The 12828-nt window shown below is 34.1% G+C and overlaps 2 protein-coding genes across 3 annotated transcripts in view; both read right to left on the reverse strand.

The window, feature by feature from the left end:
* The window catches only part of LOC111442934 (transcriptional adapter ADA2-like), a 7781-nt gene extending 3479 nt beyond the window's left edge, over positions 1–4302 (reverse strand). Inside the window, exons 1-9 of one of the 2 annotated variants that reach the window (XM_023080496.1) lie at positions 4019–4302; positions 3363–3412; positions 2769–2947; positions 1843–1908; positions 1246–1371; positions 1067–1142; positions 637–697; positions 486–544; positions 286–366 (exon numbers count right to left, since the gene is read on the reverse strand). In XM_023080496.1, coding sequence (XP_022936264.1) covers positions 286–366; positions 486–544; positions 637–697; positions 1067–1142; positions 1246–1371; positions 1843–1908; positions 2769–2947; positions 3363–3412; positions 4019–4071 — 751 coding nt within the window. In that variant the 5' untranslated portion in view covers positions 4072–4302. Of the gene's footprint in view, positions 1–285; positions 367–485; positions 545–636; positions 698–1066; positions 1143–1245; positions 1372–1842; positions 1909–2768; positions 2951–3362; positions 3413–4018 lie in introns of both variants that reach the window. The other variant, XM_023080495.1, reaches the window with a different exon arrangement.
* Positions 4303–5704: 1402 nt separating this feature from the next.
* Positions 5705–8676, reverse strand: LOC111442936 (GDP-L-galactose phosphorylase 1-like). Its single transcript, XM_023080497.1, has 7 exons — positions 7992–8676; positions 7723–7838; positions 7587–7646; positions 6922–7164; positions 6650–6835; positions 6314–6562; positions 5705–6224 (listed from the first exon to the last, which is right to left on the reverse strand). The coding sequence occupies exons 1-7, from the start codon at positions 8107–8109 to the stop codon at positions 5877–5879; spliced, it is 1320 nt and encodes a 439-aa protein (XP_022936265.1). The 5' UTR covers positions 8110–8676; the 3' UTR covers positions 5705–5876.
* Positions 8677–12828: the final 4152 nt, after the last annotated feature.

Below are 12828 nucleotides of genomic sequence, written 5' to 3' on the forward strand. Positions count from 1 at the left end.
GGGGGGGGGGGGGGGGGGGGGGGGGGGGGGGGGAAAAACTAACGTAGATGCCCGATTTTCCATTGAATTAAAGCGGTCACTTGAAACCCCGAAGATAAGTAACTTTTTTAGAGCTACGAGAAACTTCCAAACATGGTTTACTTGAACTAGCATATCAAGTGCCATATAATGCTCATGTTCTTGGCAACAAAGGAAGTCACATGGGCTTAAAATTCCATGTGATGGTGAGAATGTCACAGCAACTCAAGCAGGAAAGCAATGGTTTACAAAATGCAGAAAACAAACCTCCTTGTTTGATTTCATCCTTTATCTGTGGTTTGTTTGACTTCTTTACTGCACCTGAAAATGTGCTGCCACTGATTGAACCTACAAACGATTTCATCTATTATAGTATGAAATCGAACATGTTAAAGAAAGCATATTCCTTTTTAGGAACACATTCATATACGAGAGTGCAGAAAAGAAAACAGTATTTATTAAGCTACCTGCAGTTCCACTTGATGAGGTTTGATGGGCAGAGTCTTCTTTTTTCGATTCTTCACATCTGATAACAGATAAGAATATTTAGAGAAGGATTAAACGAAGAAAAAAGAGGAACATGAACAGAAATGAAAATGAAAATGAAAATGGTTATACTTGACTCTCGCTGATAATGAAGACCCTTCATTAAGGTTATGCTCCCCTACCATAGGAAACTCTGCAGTAAATAATACACGAATATAGTCTCCACAGTTTGTACTAGAACATTCAAATTTTTAGCTCTCGCAGGAAGTATAATACTGACTGAAATCTGCACCAGATGAAAAAGGGTGCATTTCCAGCAAATATGCATGCATAGATTACAATTTCAGAAAAAGAAGAGTCCATTGGATGACTGTCCAAATGCAATATCGATGATCACAAAGAAGAAATATGTTAATGGTAGTAGGAAATATAACAATACATAAGTCAACAAACACGCTTTTGTCCACGGTTATTCAAAAAATGCAATTATCTAAAGACACATGTTCATTAACTTTGACATCTAGGTACTAACCAACAGTGGAAAAGAGATATAATTCATTACCTTTCTTGACCTCACCGGGGACTGTAGCCATGGCGAGGAGCTCCTCCCTGCTCTTACCCTTAACATGTGACAGATCCTAAATAGAGTAGAGAATACTGTTCTCATTTTCAGTTTCAGAAGATTGATTATGTATAGTATAGAAAAAACAACATATGTTCAAGTTGATCTGACAGTCTTACAGGAAGAGGGAAGCAAGGGGAGTTCATATACATAGCATTATAGTGATTGAGACACTGCAACTTGCTCTTTGTTCCAACATGCTCTGCAACTCCATCCCAGTTTCCAAATCCATACACAGCAATGCCCTAAATATTCAGTGATTTTGGCCCAAGATCAGGATAACTAGAGTTGAAAATTATGGGGGGAGCAAGATCCCTGATGGGAAAACTTGATCACAGTTTTTCAAGAAACTTCCTATAGATGGTATAGACCACTAATAAGTAAAGCGTTGAGCATTTATTATCAAACATCTTACGTGAAGAAACGATAAATAATGAAGTAGTATATGTAAGTGGAATTTATGTGATCATAAAATAAAACGATATTACAAGCTCTAAAAGACTACAATGTTCGAGGTGTTCAGATTGATGACTAGATCATAACAGAGGATGACTACTGTGTGGCCTAAATCAATATAAGAAGAGGATGAAGCTAGAATAATACTTGTAATGGAGAGAAAAGTTATAATCAGTGCATATTTTGTTAAAACCTTGATTTACATATGCATAAGTGCAAAAAGAATCTAGTAGAAGACCCTCAAGTAATCATCATCATACCTCCAAAAGTAAGCTCTCTTCATCTGCATGCCAATCTGGACATAGAAGAGGAAATGACAAATTATCCTGTCAGAAAAAGTTTTTCCATCTTGAGTAAATGTGTGTAAACAACCAAAACAGTATTTTAAGCAACTCAGATCCATTAATTGAAGGCAACAGTAACGATGGATATAAATTAAAGAAAACTCTTACAAGGCCATTAAGGTAATAAAAAAAGAATAGGTAGTTTTTCAATACGCAAAAAACCAACATCTAAGTGTAGCTAAGTGTAGCTCTCGCTTGAAATAATAAAGTCAACAGTTCATTAACAACAATAATGGAACCATTTCAATAAACTTGATCTATTTTATATTGTGCATGGAAAGTAGGGTACCCACCGATACTAAAACCAACTACCAAAATAGGTGATATTTAATTCAACACGTTCATCCAACTTCTTATTTTAGCAAGGTTTTATTGAAAAGTAAACATCTACAACCTTTGAGTATGGATAAAATAAATCGAGGCAAAGGTTTAACGGTAAAAAATCTTGTGAAACTAGCCGTTCACATCTAGTAGATAGGAAAATATCCTTTCAAGGCTAATGTAGCAGTTGGAAGCTCAGGTTAGTAAACCTTTAAGTTAGAATAAGCTAATATAAATACTAGTGTCCATTAGTAAAGAAGCAGATGGTTATGGTACATGAGTAACAACCCATTCGCAAGTTTGAGTTGATATCCATAACTGCCTTATTAGCAGCATCAACTTATATGAAAAAGACTTCTCACTCCTAGGACAGTACAACATATATCTATTAAAGAACACGTAGAAGGAGATAGAATACTTATTGTAGATTCAATTGACGACACACCCAAGACAAGTAACCGTGCCCAATGGTTTAAATAAAAAGGGCCAATGTAATAACATATACTAATAAGGGTACTTACCATAACCCTATAAGGATGATTACTTTTATGAGGTGTAAGCTCGGCTCCAACAGAAAAGCACTCCACACAAAGGTCATAATCTGGGCATGCCACACATTTCATGCGAATTCTTCCCGATAAATCCTTATTGCAGTAATTACAATGATATAAGGCTACTTTTCCATCCCTCGATTCCTGACCTACTAAGATAACAATTGAAGTAAAATAATGGCCAGGGAAAAAAAAAACAGAAAACAGCAGAAATTACATTACTTAACCCAACTACAAAGGCCCTTTTTTCATCACCCATTGCTTGTCCTTCTATGCTAACAGCTCTAAAAACAAACTATCGAAATTAACCAAAAAGAAAGAAAGACGGCAGAGAACACATTACTGGAAGCGCACCGTGACTTTAGGATTGTGTAAAAAGTGCATCCATGAGTGAAATAAGGTAGTAAAACCTTCACTAAATCATAAATGAAAGTGCAACATGACTTTAGGGGGTTGTGTAAAAATTGCATAGACTAGTGAAATAAGGTACTACAACCTCACTAAATCATATATGAAGAATTGGACCCATTTCCCTCTCTCTCCAATGATAATACAGCAGAATACCTGTAGCATTCGTAGCCTCTGTGGAACTAGGCCTTTTCCTCTTGGATTTACTGAAATTTGGATTCAGAGAAGTACAACATGAGAGCCACATACAAGAATTTTGCACCAAATAAAGGCCAACATCATATTAAGTATTAACCAAGAACATACTCTTCTGAAAAAAGAAACACAGCTGCACACACGTTCAATCAAACAAGAGATTAAAAGAAAAAGAAAAGACAGAATAAGAATTTCGGTTCATCCAATATTTATACTTGCATCCCAACTGACCTCCTACACCAAAAACAATAATAAAAAAAATAAAAAAAAAGCAGTAGATTGTGAATGACAAATTGAATTACGAAAATGAAATTAACATTTCAGGATCCTACCCAGTTTAAGTGTCATTTTGAGAGTAAAGGATTAGTAATAAATATATTGCGACAGTTAAGAACTTGGCAGACTAGATTAAAAGAAGCCAGCGAGTAGCCCCTTCAACTCATGTTCGGTTTCCGAAAACCTCCCTACAGATTATAATTTCATTCAGACAAATCATAAAAAAAAGCTTTATGCAATTAAACAAAACGTAACGCATTCTCAATTGCTGAAATTTCCAGCAATTTAGAATCAGATTAGCTCGAATTCATAGCAAGAACACTTGAATGAAAAGCACAAACCTCTGATTGGGGTCCTCGTCTTCCGGACGTGACACCATCCGAGAACGACCCATCGATCCGAATATCAAAATTTGAGTAACAAGGTGAACGAGGGCACAAAATTGTTTTGACCTTCGTTCAGGATTCGCCCCGTGCCGGCGGAATTCTACAATCACCGAATGTGGAGGCGCCGCCGCCGCCGCGTGAAGGATTACCGTCGGTGGGTTTCGCGAGAGTCAGGGCTGAAAGGGAACGAGAGAGACAAGAGTGTGTCTGTGTTGTAAAATTCATTTTTGGCTAAATACATGTTGGGCAAAATATATATACATATATATATATGTATGTATGTATGTATATATATCTATGTATGTATGTATGTATATTATATGTATGTATGTATGTATATATATGTATGTATGTATGTATGTATGTAATGTATATATATATGTATGTATGTATATATGTATGTATGTATGTATGTAATATATATATGTATGTATATATGTATGTATATACATGTATGTATGTATATATATATGTATGTATGTATATACATGTTGATTTGTATAGATATCTCTCCCGACAACCATATAGTAACATCGACTTGTTGTGTATATATGGCAACGTGACATAAAACATTGAATAAATTAGGTTTCTTTACGCTGATTAATGTGTCAAGATAGTCAATCCATGTCGACGATATTTGTCACGTCAGGATAGATTACTTTACACCCACGAGTTTTACATTTCGCCAGCATGTCTCCCAGTGATTTTTGTCATGTCGCGATAGATTCCTTTATGCCCACGAGTTTTACATTTTGTCAGTGTGTCTCCCAGCGATACAATATACATATTTTTCTCGATAACTTTTCTATTGAAAATGGGGTTTTCCAACTTTATATTGTTTAATGATGGCACATTGAGGTGTTAGTTACAATTACACGTATGTTTAATTGTCAACACTAGTCCACTACGAATCGTCATCAGCCTCATGATTTTAAAACGTATCTAGGGAGAGAGGTTTCCATACTCGGCTTGCTTGTATCACCATCAGTTTCACGATTTTAAAACGTATCTACCAGAGAGAAGTTTCCATACTTGTATCACCATCAATTTCACGATTTTAAAACGTATCTACTAGAGAGGAGTTTACATACTCTTATAACGAATGTTTATTCCCACGTGTGGTTTATTCCTAGAGGTTTTCACACCCGATAAGGAATGGTTTGTTTCCCTCTCCACCGATATAGTCTCGCAATTTTAAAACGTACCTACTAGAGAGAAGTTTTTATACTCTTATAACGAATGTTTATTTCCACGTGTAGTTTATTCCTAGAGGTTTTCACACCCGGTAAGGAATGGTTTGTTTTCCTCTCCACCGATAGACTCAACTATGATCGATCCTGCAAGCTTCAAAAACTCACAGATCGGGCACCACTTCCAAAGTTCTAAAGATCCATCCATTTCCAAAATAAGTTATTCAACTATGATCGAACCGAACAAAGATCCTAGATGAATTGAATAACTTTTCAAGAACATCTAAATATCAGAGATTACTGAATTATGATCTAATCTACCAAAGATTCAAGAAATGACTCAAGAACAACTCTCAAAAAGTTCTAAAGATCCAACATTTTTCAAAACAAATCCGTTCAACTATGATCGAACCCACAAAGAACACCGAAAGTCGAACGAGCAGAGGATACATAAGAAGCACTGTTAGAAGAGGGTTTGGAGGTTGAGATTGCCCAAGAGGAAAAGGAAGAAGAGGATTGTTCATAACACCACTTCTACTAGTACAAACAAAAGTTTCCACCATACACAGTTACAGTTCTATATTAAAAGCATCAAGCTCTTGCAGTTGTAGTCACTGCAGGAATTAAACTAAGCATTCCCACGTCCCAGTCACCCGGAGTGGTCGGGAGGCGTTGTTTCTAGCTTCAACTTCCTCGAGACAAGCATCACCGTGCTCCTCAGCCACACTCGGGCTACCTTCAACATCAACTGTGTCGAGGACTTCAAAGATTAGAGCACACACTTCTTGAAACCTCTCTTCAGATAGGGATACCTCGGCAAGGAGCCTCCAGGCATTTTCCTCCGACGCCTCGTCGTAATCCTTCTTCCTCTTCAACACCATGTGTCCGCTTATCTCCCAAACGGCCGGGTTCACTTGGGTGTCGAGGAGCTCCGCGCTCACTTCCCCAAGTGCTTGTTTCTCAGCATAGCACTGTTAGTTATGATAGGTAAGGTCAGAGTTAACAAGGATACAAGAAACTAAGAGCTAGCTAATGTTGGCATCAGATAATATCAGCTTGCCTGTGGGAGAAGGAAGATACGTTGCCCACAATCAGCAATTAAGACATTGTAAGGAATGTTGTTTTCTTGAAGGCATATGCAGGCATCAGACACTGCGTTCGATAACGCTTGCAGAGTGTTTTCGCCCTCGAACACGAGCCCTCGAACAGGATATTTTAGTAGCTCGGAGACGATAACTTCATCATTCAACGAGATTGTTTTCTTCGTCGGAGCTTTCTCAATAGGGAAAGGAACAGCCAAGTAATATGCCTGATTGATTATTTAGTTCTTAATTCACATGTTCTTGTGTAAAGACTAGCTTCACCAAGTCACTTTTTCTAAAGGGTAGATAGATACCTGAAAGTGAAGGTGATTGATGGTGGCGAATGCGCCCAAGCTGTTGTACCCGAGTCGGAAGTATGTATTCCCAGCCTCCGCTGCCATGTGAAGAGCAAGCAAGAAGCTTTCTCGATCGATCTCTTGCGGCAAGCGCTCGAAAATACGAGGAATCAAGAGGACGTGTCCGTATTCAATGGGACTAACCTGTTGATGACATATTAAGAATGATCACAACACAAACATCCACAACAATTTGGTCTAAACACACTAAAGCAGGAACAAGTACACACATTGATGGCAACCATGCTTGGAGAATTTTCGACATCAAGAGGGGCATTTGGAATAAGCTGTGTATTCCCATTTTCATTTGCTTCAAACCGAAAGAGGATCTCTTCTTGCCCAACCTTAGTGAAGTTGAATTTGTTACCATCAAAAGGCTGGAGAACCTTATCAACTCGAAACTCGGTTGGCCTCTTCTTCAGATGTCGACCCTCGTTCAGCTGGGCAATGAAACCATACTTTCCAGGAATTACCTACACAAAAATTATCGAAGATATTGAGTGTAACAACTCAGACCTACTGCCATCCAATATTGTCCTAGACTTTCCCAGACCAGGGCTTCCCCCTCAAAGGTTTTTAAAATGGGTCTTCTAAGTAGAGATTCCCACACCCTTATAAAGGGTCTTCTACTCAAAGTTTTTAAAACTCGTCTTCCAGGGAGAGGTCACACCCTTATAAAGCACCCTTATACACTGGTCTTCCCCTCAAGATTTTTAAAACGGGTCTTCTAAAGAGAGGTGTGTTCTAGGGAGAGGTTCTCACACCCTTATAAAGAGTGCTTCATTCTCTCCCCCAACCAATCGTGGGACCTCACATTGAGACTACATCTATATCTCAAATAGCAGATTACTTCGCCTATCAACTTTTATTTCACAAATTACTGTAGAATTCTTACCTTAGTCTCACAAGCAGTGACATCATAGCGAAACAGCCCTCGCTGCATCCGGTCCTCCCACTACAACATCGGGGCATCCATTATAGCCATTGAAAGATAAGCAAAATTGATAACCAGAGCATATCATCAAACTTACCTCCCCAAGAAGCAGCGAGTCAAGAAAAGCAAAAGGAGCAGTGTTCTCATACTCGCAGCACAAGCCTTTTGAGATCTTGTTTAGCTTCTTGAAAGCATACAAGGGAATCTTGGCTCCTACAACAAAAAGGAAACGAACAATCATATCATTACAGCCCCAATAACCACATGGAACGAAAACATTTCAGACCCACAAAAAAAAAAAACGAATCAAGAACACAAGAGAAGCAACCAAACGAATCCTAGCTAGCTACGCATTTTAACAAACACCTTCACAGCAACATTCATTGAGGCAGTTCCGGCCGCACCCTGCTCTGGGAGCGACTTCCTCAGCCTCATCCTTTTGGTAATTAGATACCACAGTAGGAACGCGCTTAATCCTCAACATATCGTCCGCTTCTAATTCAAATGAAACCCAACACCAAAATCGACCCCCAAAAACAAACAAAGTCGTTGAAAAGCTAAGTCGAAGAATGCTCTACGCAAGAGAATCCACCGCCGGCAAGAAAAAGAAGATCAGAAGGACTACCCCCTTCGGAGGGCAAAGCACCACGTCCACCGTGCGGCGAGGGGTTAGTAAGAGTTATACAACCCTTTCGTCGTACAGACCGGACATGAACGAACGACCGGAAAACCACGTGTATAGCCGTGATGTCTACAACTTGACGAACCCGGGTTTTACCCCCACCGGAAAATCCCCCGTCGATATCGACGATCCTTCACCTTCAGAAACTCAAATCCACGCACCAGTTACTCAAAATCGAACCTGGGAAGCTGATTTTGAAGCGAAATTTGCAGAACCCAGATCGGAAAACGGAACCGGACGACGAAGGAGAAAAAGAAAAATGAAGACTCAGCGAAGGCCAAGGTGAGTTCAACAAATGGCGGATTGAAAACGGCTGAATGAAGAGTGAAAAGCGGGGAGGTTGCATTTATATAGAGAGAATTGGAGACGAGAAGACATTTCTGTGGTGCAAGAATGGCGGTTCGTTGTGGGTACCGTTAAGCCATGATTCTGTACGCCAAATTACATAAATACCCTCGCCAATTTTAGATTCTTGTAATTACAAATTCGCCCCTTTTTCCCTTGTTTTTTCCAATTCGGTCCATATTCTTTTGGAAATTTTACGTGCATCCTTAATTTCTTGACTATTTTCAATTAAGTCCTTTTTTTGGAACGTTATACTTTTTTAATTAATTAATACCAAAATAAAAGTATTTAAGGTAAGAATTATAACAAAAAAAAAAAATTAGCTTTTTAATTAATATAATTATTATAACTATTTTTAATAAATATTCGTCATTATTTATTAAAATTTATATTTAGATATATAAATATATAAATAGGTATTTTTTTAATGAAAGGAATGAATTTTGTAAACATTTTACCAAATTTAATTTAGTAGTCTATTATATATATTTTCTTAATTTTATCTCTGATATTTTTTTTAAAAAAAAAAAAGATTTCTAAGAAAATTTAATTTTTCATAAAATTATATATAAAAAAATTCAACATTTCCAACAAATTAATAGGTTAAAAGATCTTATATTTTAAATTTAATTCCAAATTTATAATAACTTTTCAAATTTAGTCCATTAATTTTAATAAATCTTTAATTTAGTATTTAACTAATAATAATATTTTTTATAATAAAGATATTATATTAATATATTTTCACCATTTATTTGGAGAAAAAAATAACAAATATTTATATATTTGAAAAGGCTACGACTAAAATAGGAAGGAAAAAAAAAACAAAAATAAATAATACAATTATTAAAAAATTTATTTTATTTTTTTTTTCTTTTCAAATTTTAATGTTGAAATTTTAAAGCTAATCTCGACTTTCGTATAAAACTATTTTACTTATCTTAAAAAAAAATTAAGAGTAAAAAACAACCTTCTTTGGTAATATTAAAACAATAAAGAAAGAAATTAGATTTAATTTTAAAGATATTTACGAGAATATATTCCTTATCTTAATCTCTAATTTTGAATATTTTAAGGATAGATAGAAATTTTGTGACGCATTTAAATTATTTTATTATTAATTAATTAATTAGCAATATGAATATTTTGATTAATTAAGATATATTTTTTTAAATTAAAACAAATATATATATATATATATATATATATATATATATATTTTTAATCTACGCTAATATAATAATTTTATTAGGGGAGAGAGATAAGAAGTGGATATGAGATATTTTATGGGTTTATAGGTTTATTATATAATTAAATTTGGATAATATATTAAGATTTATATGTTTATTTTATTAAATAAATGCAAAATATAGATGGGAATTTATATGTTGATTTTAATTATTTTTAATGTTAAGTTTAATATTAATTAATAAAAGTCCATAAGTAAAAAAAAATAAAAATAAATAAATAAAAATAAAAATATTAGGTTTAATTTAGCACTCTAAAATTGGAGCAAAAAAATAATAAAATAAAAGTAATGATTTAACATAAAACGAATCAATTTTTATTGACTCAAGTTATTTGATTTAATCCAATTTTTCACATAAATTATTGATATTATTAATTAAATAAAAAAGAAGGTTAATATATATATATATATATATATATATATTGTTCGACCACACACGCCGCGCGCGTGCATGTTCAATTGTCTGTGATACATCTGACTTGCCTCTACACTAGGCCAAGTCATTCAGCTCGACCTTGCTTCTGCTTAGGGCCAAGGTCTCTCAATGCACCATCGCGTCTCCTCTTGTCATCTCAATCTCCATCAACATGGCCCATATGTCTTGATGCCATCTCGAGTCTTGGAGTGTCGTCGGCCATTGCAACTCGCTCGGTCTTGCCATCCAGAACGGCCCCTCGTATCGCTCATCTCAACGGGACTTTCCAACCATTCATCCATCCATTTGGGTTCTATCGAGGTATTGGCTCTCCCGTGCTCGTGCTCGTGCCATGTCATTTACGGATACCGAGACACTCGTGCTGCCCGATACTATCTTTGAAAAACCCATTTTAAAGGAAGTCGCTTGAGACACTTATCTCGACATGCTTGCCCACGTATGTACCACAGGGTAGCTCACTTAGACCACAGGACACCAGAGTCATAGAAATCATGTATATATACCGGGCCTTCATTATATAAATTTTGAAAGAAAAAAAAAATCGTATAATAAATTTAAAAAAAATAGTTAATTTAAAGATTTATTAAAAATATAAGGTAAAAATAAAGGTAACTAGACTAGACTGAAATAAAAAATATAATAATTGATTCAATATTTTAAACCAAAAAAAATTATTTGTTCTCGTCCAGTGTTAATAATATGGATGAAAATTCTAACGAGTTCTCGAGAACCGTTCTCTCGTTTTGCAAATAAAAACATGTATGGACCAAATGACTTTGATTTTTCTTAAGTATGTAATAAAATGATTTCGGTTCTTTCTTTAAAACGTTAACGATTTTTAAAATTTAATATAATGTAACGTGAAGAATTTAATCTTTAATCTAAGGCAAGATAATAAGTGTTTTATTCATTTATCTATACTCGAGAAAATCGGGGTGTCAAGTTGGTCGGTATCGATTTTAGACTTATACCGACGTTGACTGTATTAATCAAGTTGAGCTAAGGACGATATTAATTTTTTCATCTCTATCTCCGTCACTCACTCTATTTTCCATCTTCCTTAGTTATCGATAAACTTTTTAAGAGATCACGACGTTTTCTGTTTTCGATTGAATAATATATTCCACTCATTTTTTTTATATATATAAATAAAAGAAGTTAATTGAAATCAAATTGAATGGCAACCATTTATTTGACAACATTTTTTTTTAAATTAAAATTTTAAAATCCAATAAAAATCATTTTCCTTATTATTTAGACATACACTTCATATATTATTTTAATGGTCCAAAAAACTTGCAATAAATGACAATTATTATTATAAAATCTCCAATTTTTTTTTTTTTTTATTATTATTAGTATATTTTCCTCATTTAAAAATAATATTAGTACGTTTTTTCCTATTTAAAAATAAAATTAATATATTCCCTAAATATAGGACTAATATTCCTCCATTGTACTAAATGGTCAAAGAATAAATTTCCCATATCAATAAAATAAAAAAGGTTAAATTATTCATTGATTTGAATTCTTAAACTTTGAAATTGTTTAAATAAATAAACTTTGATTTTTTTAAAAAAAAAAATTCTTAAAAAATTATTAAATAGTTTGTAGTGAAAGTTTAGAGAGGAAATAAATATAAAATTTATAATTTAACTACAAAATTAGAATTTTCTTTATTTCTAAAAAAAAACATATTATTGTTATTATTATTATTATTATGGGGAGGAAGAAAATGGAGGGTGGAGAATTTTGACTCACATGAGTTTATTTATTTATTTATGAAATTAAAATGGGAATCTCCTAAGTAATATATATGTGGAAGGAAATTGAAAGAGGGGCAAAATAGTCCAACAAAAGTCAATGTCTTAAAATGTAAAGAAAAAGAAAACTCCACCTCAAAAATTAATTGTTTGATTGTGATTTTGTTGTTTTTTCCCCTAATTTTTTTTTTAAATGTACATATATATATATATATTGTGGCTTCTGAAAATTAAATATTCATTAATTATCAAATTTTGGCAACAATTTTATTTTTTATTTTGTTAAAAAAAATTCTATTGAAATAAAACGGAAATAAAATTAATATTAGTACGAAATAAAATTAATATTAGTACGAATTCAAACCATGAAGAATATAATACCTATCTTAAGATTGAAGGTTTGATTCTTTATTTTTTGAACTCAAGGTACGAGAGGCTTATCCATAATAATAATAAATTAAAAGATGATTTTTTTAGTTCATTGGTGCAAATGTGAGAGATCGATCATTGACTTTGAGACAACGATGGATATTCTTTTTATTTTTGTTTTGAGTTCATCAGTGTGGAAGGTTGATCATCGGCTTTGAGACAACAATGGATGTTTCTTTTTGTTTTTGTTTTGATCTCATCGTTGCAAAGGTGGTAAGTCGATCAGACTTCGAGATAACAATGAGGGGTTTTTTTTTTTTTTTTTTTTTTTTTTTTTTTTTTTTTTTTTTTTTTTTTTT

This window comes from Cucurbita moschata, unplaced genomic scaffold (assembly GCF_002738365.1).
Source record: "Cucurbita moschata cultivar Rifu unplaced genomic scaffold, Cmos_1.0 Cmo_Scf00005, whole genome shotgun sequence".
Taxonomy (NCBI): domain Eukaryota; kingdom Viridiplantae; phylum Streptophyta; class Magnoliopsida; order Cucurbitales; family Cucurbitaceae; genus Cucurbita; species Cucurbita moschata.

Bases quoted from the DNA above. Each gene is read 5' to 3' on its own strand.
- LOC111442936 (XM_023080497.1), bottom strand. From the start codon at position 8,109: ATGTTGAGGATTAAGCGCGTTCCTACTGTGGTATCTAATTACCAAAAG. The intron at 7,165-7,586 runs GTAAGAATTCTA...ATTTTTGTGTAG, and splicing joins TCACTGCTTGTGAGACTAAG to GTAATTCCTGGAAAGTATGG. The intron at 6,836-6,921 runs GTGTGTACTTGT...TGTCATCAACAG, and splicing joins CAAGCATGGTTGCCATCAAT to GTTAGTCCCATTGAATACGG.